Source organism: Bombina bombina, chromosome 10 (assembly GCF_027579735.1).
Source record: "Bombina bombina isolate aBomBom1 chromosome 10, aBomBom1.pri, whole genome shotgun sequence".
Classification (NCBI taxonomy): Eukaryota; Metazoa; Chordata; class Amphibia; order Anura; family Bombinatoridae; genus Bombina; species Bombina bombina.
The window spans coordinates 182,760,713-182,774,941 of record NC_069508.1 but is presented as its reverse complement, the minus strand read 5'-3'; the positions used below and the strand labels follow the sequence as shown (position 1 = coordinate 182,774,941).

General features: G+C 37.3%; 1 protein-coding gene across 1 annotated transcript in view; it reads left to right on the top strand.

Moving 5' to 3' along the window:
* Positions 1–228: 228 nt before the first annotated feature.
* The window catches only part of PRDX1 (peroxiredoxin 1), a 28,148-nt gene continuing 14,147 nt past the window's right edge, over positions 229–14,229 (top strand). Inside the window, exons 1-3 of the mRNA XM_053693578.1 lie at positions 229–347; positions 12,754–12,872; positions 13,251–13,404. Coding sequence (XP_053549553.1) covers positions 12,767–12,872; positions 13,251–13,404 — 260 coding nt within the window. The 5' untranslated portion in view covers positions 229–347; positions 12,754–12,766. The remainder of the gene's footprint in view (positions 348–12,753; positions 12,873–13,250; positions 13,405–14,229) is intronic.

Sequence of the window (14,229 nt, the reverse complement as noted above, 5' to 3'; positions counted from 1 at the left end):
ACAAATAGGTAAATACAAAACATAAATTTCTGTAGCACTAGCAGTGCATTAGCTGCCTACTACAGGGTAATATACTTAGGCAATAAAAAGCTATTTGGCTACCAGAGAAGATTGTAATGCTGTGCAATTCCCCTATGCACTGCAGACAATGAGTTGATAAAAGGAGCACAAGTTGCCTGTGCTGCCCGGGGGAGGGCACAGCACCCACAGACTGTGACATAAGAGAGATGCTTCAGTAAGGAGAGGGAGGGGCAGGCGGTGCTCGCGATATTTCCCGGATATAAAGCCCTTAGAAGGCTGAAGCGTTTCTTCTTCTCCTGCACTGACTGAGCTGCCTGAAGCACCCAGTAAGTAACCGCCAGGCTGATGCCCTGAGACCTAGCTATGTAGGGAGCTTAGTGGCACAATGAATGAATGAATGAACTGCTGGGGGAGTAGCATGACATGGGGGGGAGTAGCATGACATGGGGGGAAGCAGGGAGTAGCATGACATGGGGGGGAGTAGCATGACATGGGGGGAAGCAGGGAGTAGCATGACATGGGGGGGTTACACTGCTATGGGGGGTTACACTGCTATGGGGGGTTACACCGGGGATGGGTGAACTTGAGCAGCTTCTCATTACAAGGAGGGCGCTATTCTCCTACTCCGCCCAGCATCACCCCATCCTTGCAGCACCCTATGGGCACCTGTGTGACTGAGCGTCCGGCTGTAACGTGATGCTCCAGTAACACACAGGTCTGGTCCCGCTGCAGTCACGCGATGGGATTTCCTGTATTATCCTGTGCTTGTTGGGACCTCAAGCTTAACCCCTGAGCTGCCAGAGTGTTTTGTGAATGCATTTGCAGCCTAGGGGTTAAACGTTTTTAGTGTGCTGGTTACACCCCCGTTATTTATCTTTTTCTCCCGAGTATAAGAAATACATTTGTAATATTGCAGATAGTGGGCTATAAGCAAACTTCACTAAACACCTTCAGGTGTAAACTTGTTGTAGGGTTTATGCAATAGCTGGCACGCAGCCAAACGTGTTCATTAAAATGAATGAGATTTTACAACACCCAGTTTGCAGCATAGAATGTTCTAGACTCTTTAGTGGTTCTGAAGGACCTTTTATTTTGTGGGGGGTAGACTACATCTTGCAATTCTTTCTGGTAAGCACATAAGCAGTGTGTGCTTTAAACCTATTTTTATGCTTGTGTTGTGTATTATTCACCTATAGAGATACAGGAGGCGTCTTTATTAGCCAATGAGCAGTTTCCCTATGGATCAGTTGCACACAAACCTATATTGCTGTTAGTTTCAGACACTCCAATGCTCATTGGTTTTGTCTTTGCACTGTTAGTGTTTTACTTATAAAGCTAAAGGGGATTTAAAGTAAAAATTAGAGGGACAGGAAACCCCAACATTTTTTCATGATTTAGATAGAACATATAACTTTCCAATTTACTTCTATTATCAAATTTGATTTGTTATCCTTTGTTGAAGGAACAACATTGCACTACTGGCAGCAAGATGAACATATCTAATCAGCCAACCACAAGAGATGTGTGCAGGCACCAATCGGCAGCTAGCTCCCAGTAGTGTAGGATATATATTTTCCTAACGCATTTAAAAAAAAAAGAGTAATTTAAGTGTCTTAAAACTACCTGCTCTATATGAACAATGCAAGCGTCATTTTAACTTTCCCATCCCTCTAAAATCTCATGATTCAGAGTATGCAGTTTTAAATAACTTAATTTTATTTCTATCTGCTTTGTTTTCTTGGTATAGTTTGTTAAAAAGCATACCTAGGTAGGCTCAGGAGTAGTATTGTACCATTGGGAGCAGGTATTCTGAGAATATAGAGCGGTGAACACCCACGCAGAGTAGAGACTTTCAGAGTTTTTTTTTTTTTTTTTTTTTTTTTGACAACTGTGGAACAGTGATTGCCAGCTTTGACTACAATAAATGAGTAAATTAGAGAGATGCTTCTAAATTGTTTTGTATTCCAATGGTAATTTTGTTTATTATAACTGTTAAATTTTTATGATGATGCAGTTCTCTGCGGCTCCTAAACAATGCTTTTAACTGTTAAACCCATTGGGGGATTAAATGGTCGTGGGGTCACTACATTTAAAATTACCTATGATAACTAACAAGAGCTTGTATGATTTTACAGGTTTCAAGTACTGGTCACCTACAAATGGTGTTTCAGTCGCCCTTTATTTGCTGCCTTTAGACTAGAGTAGTTCAGAAGATGGGTCTGAAACTGTGGGATGAGAAAAAATGGAGGCTATGGGGCCAATTTTTATTAAAAAGTGCAAGTAAAGCGGATCATGTACGCTGTACATCGATAAATGCAGTCAGCATACGCTGTCAACATTTATCATTGCACAAGGATTTTGTGTGAAATGTTTGCAATTCCGCCCCCTGCACATTCACGGCTAATCTGCTAGCAGGGGGTGTCAGCACAATTGTATCCGATCGGGCTGATTGCTGTCTGCCGCCTCAGAGGTAGCGGACGGGTTAAGGAGCGGCGGTCTTAAGACTGCTGCTTAACTCCTGTTTCCGGCGAGCCTGACTGCTCGCACTGAGAGGCATTGGTGCCGATACAGAGCTTGATAAATCTGCTACTAAGTGTCAGATTTACTAAGCTCACCTGTAAGAAATAACTTACTATCCCTTGTGACAGACTAGTGGCTCTAGCTTTAGAGGGTAACGGGGATAAAATCTTGCTAGAGGTTCCTTTTGATTGTTTAGCCTATGAGCGTTTAAGGCCAAAATGAGAACAGAGCATTTTAACCAAGGGCACAATGGATAAATAGATATTGTAGCCTATAAAGTGACATTCTATTGCCCAAACTGCATGTTTGAATTCCATGGAGCATGCAATATTTGCACTAATATTGCTGCAAATGTTTAAACACATAAGTAAAAAACTGTGATCTACAAAGCTTCTGACCTTGAGCAGGAAGAAGTTGGTGAGCCACTCTCTGCAGCAGCATTCGCACAACCAGGCCAATCACCAACTATGTTCAGCTTGGCAGCGCTTGTGGCTCAGAGCTGGAATTTTAAAGGAACTCTTTTTATGTATGCTTTATAAATTATACATTTCTCTCAACATCTGCATATAAAACACCCCTTGATAACTATTTTAAGTTACATGTTGTGGCCAGATAGATATTATGGGGTCGATTTATCAAAGGCTTTTGCCAGCCTTTGAGCCCCTATGGCTGCAGGACATAAAAATAGCGATATTGTGCAATGGTAAATTCCTCCGGGGAAATTCGCCCTGCCGGTAGCGAGCTGCGGCGTGTATATGCGCCCCTGTCTGTCTCAGCTTGATAAATCTAGTTCTATATACACACATTTTGAGGAATGAAGTTGAGTTTCTCGCTAAAGGTACAGGCAACTCATAAAAATGTTGTTTTAAGATAGATAATTCCTTACCTATTCCCCAGTTTTGCACAGAAAACATGGTTATAGTATCACTTTTTACCTCTTATCTTGTATCTAAGCATCTTCTGACAGCCCCTTGATCATGACTTTTTTTTTTTAATCTATTGACTTGCATTTAAGCCAATAAGTGCTGTGTTGTGCAGAACCCACAGCGTGAGAACAATGTTATCTATATGACTCACAATGAAGAACAGTCTCTTGTGAAAATCTGATAATACAGCTTGTGATCAGGGGCTGTCTGTAGTGGCTTAGAAACAGACAGAAATTTAGAGGTTTAAAGGTTATAAAGTATATTAATATAACAATGTTGGTTGTGCAAAGCTGGGGAATGGGTAGTAAAGGCGTTATCTATCTTTTTTTTTAAATTTATTTTTGTGTTGACTGTCCCTTTAACTATATTGTAACCCCTTTTTTGCAGACAGGTTTTGCATTATGTCCCTTTAACAGAAATCAGAGATGAATGGTCTCTGTGACCTGAGGTTTCTGTTTATTTAACGAATTAGAGTGCATTCTGTCTATACACTAATCTCTTCTAAATATAAACTAATTTACTGACTTGCAAAAGAATCGGTAGAAGGAAACAAACCCATTGTTCATAGAATGATGAAATAAAAGTTGAGTTTGCCAGTATATGAAAGGGCTTCCTGTAACTGAGATTTAGTTTTAGTGTAGTATCCATACAACATCGCTTTCCTTGTAGTTAAACACTAACTCGTTGTTGGCTGTATTACAAATGCTGGTGTAGGACTATTTCTGTAATTGCTTTTCAGTAACCATGAAATGCCGAAACAAGGATCGGTTTAGTTGCAAATAAAAGGACATCAAATTTTTTTTTAAATAATGCATAGAAATCCCTTTGCCAAAAAAATTATGTTTTTTTAAAATTCATTTAATTGAAGGATATGAAACCTCCAAAAAATTGGCTTCATACCCATGTTCTTTGAAGATCTACCTAGGTAGTTGTCTGGAACACTACATGTCAGGAAATAGTGCTGCTGTCTAGTGCTCTTCACAAGTGATAACAGTTATGCAAAACTGCTGCCCTCTAGTGCTCTTCACAAGTGATAACAGTTATGCAAAACTGCTGCTATATAGTGCTCCAGACGTGCGCACCCCATAGCTCACCTCCCTGCTTTTCAACAAGTTACCAAAGAAAATTAATTTTTGATAATAGAAGTAAATTAGAAAGTTGTTGTTGTTCCCTTTTTTAAAAGTGGGGACATGACCAAGACTGTAGTGTCTGATTACAGCTCTATAGTCAAAACCTGTAGGACCTGTCATTCCTGACCCTGTTCCTGTCAATTTTTGGCTTTTGGGCAATTTTTAATCAAGTTTAAATAAATTGGACGTTTTATTTTCATTCTGGTATCAGGACTTTTTGCATCCTATCTGAATCATGAGAGAAAAAAAATTAAAGGGGTTTTTCTATACAATCTGCAATTTTACTTGAAGGGACATGAAACCCCAAGTGTGTGTGTTTTTTTTTTTACTTTGGCTACCTGATACGTTACAGTATCCACTGCTTATTGACTGATGGGGCCAGTTGCCACTGTGGGCAAAGTAAACCTCCATTAGCATGGAAAGAAGTGTGTGTGATATAATTATATTCCAGTACAGAATTAATGTCATTTCTTCTTCTAATGCTTAAGGCTTAAAGTGCTTGTAAAGTTTCATGAATAAGTGCCCGGTAACTAAAGTAATCTGAAAAACAGGGGCACTTAACTTTACAATGACTTATTTTCTAAACCTTACCTTTACAATGACTTATTTTCTAAACCTTACCTTTACAATGACTTATTTTCTAAACCTTACCTTTACAATGACTTATTTTCTAAACCTTACCTTTACAATGACTTATTTTCTAAACCTTACCTTTACAATGACTTATTTTCTAAACCTTACCTTTACAATGACTTATTTTCTAAACCTTACCTTTACAATGACTTATTTTCTAAACCTTACCTTTACAATGACTTATTTTCTAAACCTTACCTTTACAATGACTTATTTTCTAAACCTTACCTTTACAATGACTTATTTTCTAAACCTTACCTTTACAATGACTTATTTTCTAAACCTTACCTTTACAATGACTTATTTTCTAAACCTTACCTTTACAATGACTTATTTTCTAAACCTTACCTTTACAATGACTTATTTTCTAAACCTTACCTTTACAATGACTTATTTTCTAAACCTTACCTTTACAATGACTTATTTTCTAAACCTTACCTTTACAATGACTTATTTTCTAAACCTTACCTTTACAATGACTTATGTTTACCATAATGTAAAGTTTAATGAATAAGTGTCCCTGTTTTTCAGATTACTTTTAGTTACCGGGCACTTATTCATTATGCTTTACAATTTGAGGAAAACGGGGCATAAAAAAGCATAAGCTGACTTGCTATGTGTAATTTTAAGCATTTTATATTAAAAGGAAAATAGAGCCATTATTTTTTTTTCATTTTTTTTCTTTACATGATAGCGCAAACCATTTTAAACAACGTTACAATAAAATTTTTAACTTTTGCTTTATTCTCTTGGTATCCTTTATTGAAGTAGCAGCAATGCACTAGTTGGGAGCATGCTGAACACATTGGTAAGCCAATGATAGGAGGAATACATGAGCAGTCACCAATCAGCAGCTTGCTCCTGAGCCTACCTACTTATTCTTTCCAAGAAAGGATTCCAAGAGAATGAAGCAAATTAGATAATTCAATTAGAAAGTTGTTTAAAATTGCATGCGCTATATACCTTGTAAATTTTTTGTGTCTTTGTTTAGTGTCCCTTTTTAAACTGCATTCTGTGACACATTTGACATGTCTGTTTTCAAACAAATGCAGTGCTTTTGAAACCATTTTTTGCATCTGTACTTAATGCATTTCATTAAACAAATGCGGCTTGATACAGTGAGCTGAATTCTTTTCCGTCACAGGAGTTCATTGTTTATTCATGGTTGGTGTAGCCTTTCAGGGTTTCCTTTCAGTGCTGCTGATTTGCTTTAACATTCTGAGGCACTAGAAAGTTCTGAGTGAACTCCTCAATTTCCACAAAAAATATCTGGTCTCCGAATGAAAACTGCCTTGTAATGGTTTATCGGATCCAACTGTATTTTTACTTGGTCATATTTCCTTTACAAAACCGGGATGAATGTGTGGATTACAGCAACCTCATGTGATTTTGAGTTTCATTGTTCATGCTTGGAGATAGTGGTCTCTATTTGCTGATTTATCAGGAATTTTACCCTGATGGCTTTATCTCAGCAGCAAGGTCAAGATAGAGATAAGGCTGTGGCAATTTTAATTGGCAATATTGCATTGCAAGGGGTAAGAATTTCAGTAACCCCTTGGAAGCCAGAGGGGGCTTTTAATGGGAAGTCTTCCTCGCTGCACTTCTCTACCACAACTGATAATTGTTGTAGTTTTTCACTCTTCTCTGGCATTTAAAGGGTTAACCATAATCCTAGCTCTAACAACCAAAATGTCACCAGGTGTGATACAGATTATGACTGGGTGTCACATGGTGATCTGATCTCCAGCCACAGGCAATATATGGTATTTATGCCCCATGAAGTGACTGCTTGTTTTTATATTCAGAATACACGGTTTACTAATTATCCTACCAGATTCAAAAACTAAGGCTTGATTGCGGAGTCTCTCTTTACTATTGCTTCAGCACGTGACGTATAAGATTATTGGTGCCTGGACTATGGGATACTTCTCAGTCAGGGCCTGATCACTCACTGGCAAGTGGCATGAAGAGAAATCTTTTATATTGTAATGTAGCTGTTTCTCCTGCAGAGCTACGTAAACTACTCTCAAGCTGACATTTGCCTTTCTAAACTTCTTTGAAGAACCTCACAGTACTGATGAGACTTCTTAGAAGATCTTACCAGACCAGAGAGCTTTAGATAAGGCCCTCTGCATCAGGCTCATAGCAAAAGGTCATTCATTGCCCTTTGGACTCAAGAAAAGCACAATTTGATGCTTGCACAGCATATAGAGTGGGCTGTGACCACAAGCTCAAGTTAATGATTTAGTCCTTTAAGTTTATGATGTACATAGTTGTGTGAACTGACATTTTCAAAGCTGCAGTAGTTTTGATTTTGTATAAACTCCATCCTGCTGGTTCACAGCCTTAAAATTTCAAGGAAGGTTACAGGGTCAGGGAAGTGTTAATATACAATAGAAATTATTAATTCAAATCTAATATTGTGGAGTCACAAATCCAGACCTCCATAGGCAGCTGTTTTTTGACAATACCCACGCTGGTTTGAGTAGAAGATCATCCTCGCTCCTCCCTCCCCCTGCCAGGGGTACAAGAACATTGTGGTGTGGGTGCTGCTGCCCACTCACGCACCTGCATATCTGTGTGCCCTGTAAGAAAACACTACATATGCACTGCAGATCTGGATGGTTTACTTAAACACACGTGTTTGGAGGTGCATATGGCTGCCACTGCTAAGGAGTAACTTGAATTTGTCAAGGCTAACATACATAAACAACTTTACTATATATTTTTATTATATTGCCCCCTTTTCATGTAATTTAGCTTTGACATGTTCCCTGCTAACATGCTACATATCTGTCCCTAATTGGCTTCAACTAATAACTGCAAAACAATCCAATTTTATACTCGCTGGCTAGCTTTGTCTGCAGACTAAAACAGACTGGCTCCTCCAAATAAGGCAAATGGTGAATGGAGTTAGGCTATTAAAAAAAATTATTGCAATTAAAAGGGATGTAATTTGTGTTAAAAAAAACCTTAAAGGGACATGAAACCCAAATTTAGGTAGAGCATAATTTAAAAAAAATAAAAAAAAAATAAACTTTCCAATTTACTTCTATTAAATTTGCTTAATTCTTTTGGTATCCTTTGTTAAATTAACAGAAATGCACTGTTGGTTTCTAACTGAACACATGGATGAGCCAATTACAAATAATGTATATATGCAGCCACCAATCATCAGCTAGAACCTAGTTTCTTTGCTGCTCCTAAACTTACCTAGATAAACCTATTTAATTTGCTTCTTTCTCTTGTTACCTTTTGTTGAAATAATTCAATTGGAGAGTTTAACGATCTATGACTTTACTTTCCCTTTAAGGCTTGGCTGATATGTTCTATAGCAACACATCAGAAATCCCATTTAATTAAGGTTTTCTGCCCCTTTATCTGAACTTTTTGTACCTTTCTAAGACTGTGGAGAGAGCAAGTGTTGGAACAATGTATCTAGGCCCTGTAGCCTTTGCACACCTCTCATAAAAGTATAAGGCTGATAAACTGATAACCCTTTAACTGCTATACCAACAAGGAAGAAACTTTGTTCCAATGAACTTTCTAACTGTACCAGCCCAATGTACCGGTGTCTTACACATGTGGTAAATACTGTGTTACTGCACTGTATCCGTGTCTTACGCATGAGTGTAAATACTGTGTTGCTGCACTGTACCAGTGTCTTACGCATGAGTGTAAATACTGTGTTGCTGCACTGTACCAGTGTCTTACGCATGGTGTAAATACTGTTGCTGCACTGTACCCGTGTCTTACGCATGAGGTGAATACTGTGTTGCCGCACTGTACCCGTGTCTTACGCATGTGGTAAATACTGTGTTGCTGCAGTGTACCCGTGTCTTACGCATGAGTGTAAATACTGTGTTGCTGCAGTGTACCCGTGTCTTACGCATGAGGTAAATACTGTGTTGCCGTTGCGTCTATAATCCTATCCCTAGCATTCACACATTTCACCACAAGTGGTGATTGCAGGAGGACAGGTCTTCTACTTGCAAACATGTCTGCCTCCAGTCCTGACAAATTTATACTTTCTGATCCTTAATTTGATGGTACATAATCCAGCTACACTACAGCAAGGTTGGCTAATGTAAAACACCAGCGTCCTATGTCATTAATTCATCTTTTAGGATCACATTTCTGATGAGGTGGTACGAAATATACTTAAAGTAACGTGACCAGATTTTTAAAATGAAATCCGGGTTTTTTTTTTTCTGTGCAAATGGTAAGACTATTTTATTAGCATATTTTCCTCAAATTTATATATGCAGTGTATTTGATATGTGTTTATGGAGTGATTGTGTGATCTATACGTTTCTCACATTTTGTCCATGAGATTAAAAAAAAAAAAAAACTACTTAGAATTTCATGATGACTACCAAATGTTAAAGGAACGCTAAACCCCAACATTTTCTTTCATGAATCAGGTAGAGAATACAATTTTAAATAACATTCCAATTTACTTCTATTATCTAATTTGTTTCATTCTTTAGATATCATTTGTTTAAGAAATAGCAATATACATGGGTGAACCAATCACACAAGACATCTATGTTGCAGCCACCAATCAGCAGCTACTGAGCCTATCTAGATATGCTTTTCAGCAAATAATATAAAGAAAATGAAGCAAATTAGATAATAGAAGTAAATTAGAAAGTTGCTTAAAATTGTATGCTCTTTCTAAATCATGAAAGAAAATTTTTGGGTTTCATGTCCCTTTTAAACGTTTCAATGCATATTTTGTATTTTATCCTTAACCAAAGCATTCTAGTTTAACAATATAGATGAACAGTAAAATATTGCATGGTTACAACACATCATAGGTAATCTATCCTAACTGCCAGCCCCCCCTGGTCATAACCCCATTGTTCAATCACACTTCTTAAAATCCATGCTTTATTTACCTGCAGCCTGGCACCACAATAGCAATGCTGTCTGATCTAACTGAGCTCATGTGGGACACAGTGACACAACCAGCTCCTTTCTGCACCACTTTTTAAATGAAGAAATCATATAGGTGTATTATATAGTTATCTTTTGTAGTGAGTATTGTTTTACTCATTAGTAATTTATATAAATCGCCCTTATAGGTTAAATATGTGCTCGGTTAATTAGAAGAGATTTCATTTGCATGGCCCTGAATTCATGCGGAGTTGGACGGCATCTGTTTAATACTTTACACTCATTACACCCCATTGCTTCCTAATATTTTGAATATTAACTCAAATTGAGCAGGCAATGACAGTTTGCAAATATTAGAGGGATAGGAAAGGCCTAATTAAACTGGCATGATTCAGAGCATGCAACGGAGACTTTTTTTAAAATCTTTTTTTTTAACCCCTTAAGGACCAGCGACGTACCCTGTATGTCGCTGGCCTTTTTTTGGGACTTGATTGTTTTATAGCACGGTCTTGCCACCAGCGTTGAGACTGCTCTATTCCACAAAGCCTGCTGGAGGGAGGGTATTAATAGCGTGTTCTTGCTAGACTTGTGCTATTATGTCCTGAAAAAACCCTTAATGACCAGTGACATACAGGGTACATTGTGGTCATTAAGGGGTTAAACTTCGATTTTCAAATGTGCTTGATTCTCTTGCTATCCCTTGTTTAGAAAATACACACATCCTACACTAGTGGGAGCTAGTTGCTTATTGGTGGCTGCACACATTTGTCTCTTGTAATTAGCTAACTAGATGTATTCAGCTAGCTGCCAGTGGTGCAATGCTGTTCCTTCAGCAAAGGATAACAAGAGAATGTATCAAATTTGATAATAGAAGTAAATTGGAAACTTGTTAAATTGTATTCTCTATCTAAATCGTGAGAAATTTTGGGGTTTCCTGTAACTTAAGGAACACTGAACCCAGTTTTTTTTTTTTTTTTTAAATTCAGATAGAGCATGCAAATTTAAGCAACTTTCTAATTTACTCCTATTAATATTTCTTCGTTCTCTTGCTATCTTTATTTTAAAAGCAGGAATGTAAATCTTAGCAGCCAGCCCATTTTAGGTTCAGCACCATGAATAGCGCTTGCTTATTGGTGGCTTACATTTACCCACCAATAAACAAGCATCACATTCCTGCTTTTTAAATAAAGATGGCAAGAGAACAAAGAATAATTGATATTGGGAGTAAATTAGAAAGTTGCTTAAAATTGCACGCTCTATGAATCATAAAATATAAAAAAATATGGCTTTAGTCTCCCTTTAACTTCAAGTGTCATTGCAATTTGTCCCACTCTTCTACTTTACATTTTTTAACTTTTCCAGAAATGGAAGACCAGGCTCTACCTCTATCAGCCAGTCCTCAATTTTTGGGAACAGGAGGTTAGAGCGAACTCTTACTCTGCCTCATTTAACTGGAGGGAATTTATGCATTAGCTGCACCCCCACATATATATTCTGGGGATGTGTCTCCCCCAGTTACTATGCCTAGGTCTTAAACACAGAATATTCAGGGCACAAAACTAATTTGATAATATAAGTATAAAATTTAAAAAAAAAATGCTCTGTCTGAATCACAAGAATTCTTGGCTTCATATCCCTTTAAATGTTCCCTTTTACAATTGTTTATAAAAATGTATCAAATGACGAATCTACAAAAATCACCTTAAAATTGAATGGATTTTCTTTTCTGTAGATCGTCTTTTTATAAATATGATTGACCCTTAAAATAGCTGTTTGAGGATAAGGATTTATTTTTGTTTAACACCCTCTACAGGGAGCTTACCTGCAAGTCCTATTTCACCTGCTCTGTTTATATTAGTGATGGACCGAACCCAAAAATCCAGGATGCAATTGGCCGAAAACAGATAACGAAAATGTCTATTTTTCCAAATTATGATTTTTTTTTTTTTTTTTTTTTATTTTAGACTATTTAATGAATGGATCTGAATTGAAAACCTTCAAGCCAATAAAGTAACCCACTAAAATTGGGCAAAAATATCTTAAAACAATAATATGCTACACAATTTTACCAAGAAAAAAACAGGCATAAAATAATTCAATTATCGGCCAAAATTTCAGTGCATCCCTTCAAACAATATTAAATATCAATGTACTGTATTAAGTTCTTACAGAATGAGATTTAACTTATTTGTTTAAAAAAAAAAAATGGTACAGTCCTAGAAAACTGATATGCAAAACAGTAAGTCAAGAAATGAACTTAAACAGCAGCTCTAGGCTAGCATCAAATTTGAAACATGCTACACAATAACTTTACCGGAAAAAAAGAAATAGCCAAAAATTAAATTTTCGGCACATCCCTAGTTTATATGTAAACATTAGATTTGCGGTTTGTATGCCTAACATAGCTTGTGTGTGCATACAGCAGCAAAGCCATCTGGAAGGAAGGGATGCTTATACACTTTTTTTTTTTTTTTTTTTTTTTTTTTAACCATTTTGCATTAAATTTTGATTACATAGCTGTTCTCATTCTCATATCTAATATTTAACAGACCACTGTAAACCCATAATTGATTTTTAGCGTTATTTCCCCTCTATTTAAAAACATTTTTTTGTTTTTTCTCTAGAAAACTTTAAACCATGTCTGCTGGCAATGCTAAAATTGGGAAACTTGCACCAGACTTCACTGCGAAAGCTGTGATGCCCGATGGACAATTTAAGGACATTAAACTCTCGGATTACAGAGGTTTGTTCATAACTTTTTTTTTTTTTTTTTAAATTTTGAGATGCACATGCGACAATTTCCTATACAGGGAAATCCAATTTTATAAACATAACACTATTGCATACCATGGCAAGTAGATTTCTACCCATTAGTCGGTAGATGAGCATGGCTAGACCAAACCACTAATTTGACTTTAGGGGGGAGACTAAGTAAAAAAAAAATTAGGCTAGTACATTTTTACACTTTAATTCCCTTTTTAACCAATCTGGTAAATACCATTACATATCTAAGAGCTGGGGGACCATTACCCATTAGTAGGCAGAATGGGCTGCACCACATTACATTATACGGTCTATAGGTACTTTGAACATTAACCAGTGTATTTAATTTCACCAACAGGAAAGTATGTTGTGTTTTTCTTCTATCCACTGGATTTCACATTCGTGTGTCCTACGGAAATCATAGCTTTCAGTGACAGAGCTGAGGAATTCAAGAAAATAAACTGCGAAGTTATTGCTGCATCAGTGGATTCACATTTCTGCCACTTGGCTTGGTATGTAACATCTCTCCCTTGATCTATGGACATTAATAAAATGAACCTTATTCCTGTATTGATATAACTAAATATACAGTGTGTATCTGTCGCTCTACTTGCCTATAAAGTATCAGTAGATTTAGCAGATATTATCTATCTCTGTGATGCCAGGCAACATGAGACCCTTGATCTGAGGTTCCATCTAACAGCAGGAATTAAGGGGTTTGGGGAAATCCCACTTACATGTAACTTTAAAATGTCAAAACTGCAGACACCAATTGATAAGAGATCACACTAAGAGCTTAGGGCATTTTTTTTTTTAACTCTCCAGTTCAAATTTTTTGAATAAGGAAGTTGTATTTCTTAAAGACACGATGAGTCCACAAATTTCATCCTTACTTGTGGGATATTCACCTCCTGGTCAGCAGGAGGAGGCAAAGCTGCTATATATAGCTCCTCCCTTCCCTCCCACTCCAGTCATTCTCTTTGCCTACTTTCGTGATAGGAAGAGGTAAAGGGAGGTGTTAAATTGGATTCTTCAATCAAGAGTTTATTATTTCCAATGTGGTGCCAGAGTGTGCTGCTTTGTTCTGGAGTGTAGCCTTGGTCCATATCAGTCTCTACAGTAGAGCCTTTGGTGGCTTTAAAGCAATGGGAACTGGTGGGACATAATTCTCACTGTGCCTCCCATATTTTGATGCTGCCCTGCCTCTGGAAAACCTGAGATTCTAACTCAAGACTTTCTCTTCATTCTCAGGTCCATGGGAGGGATAGGACCTCTTAAACCTGGAGTCTGCCTTGCTGCCAGGCAGAAAATGAGGTAAGTGCTGACTTTTTTTTTTT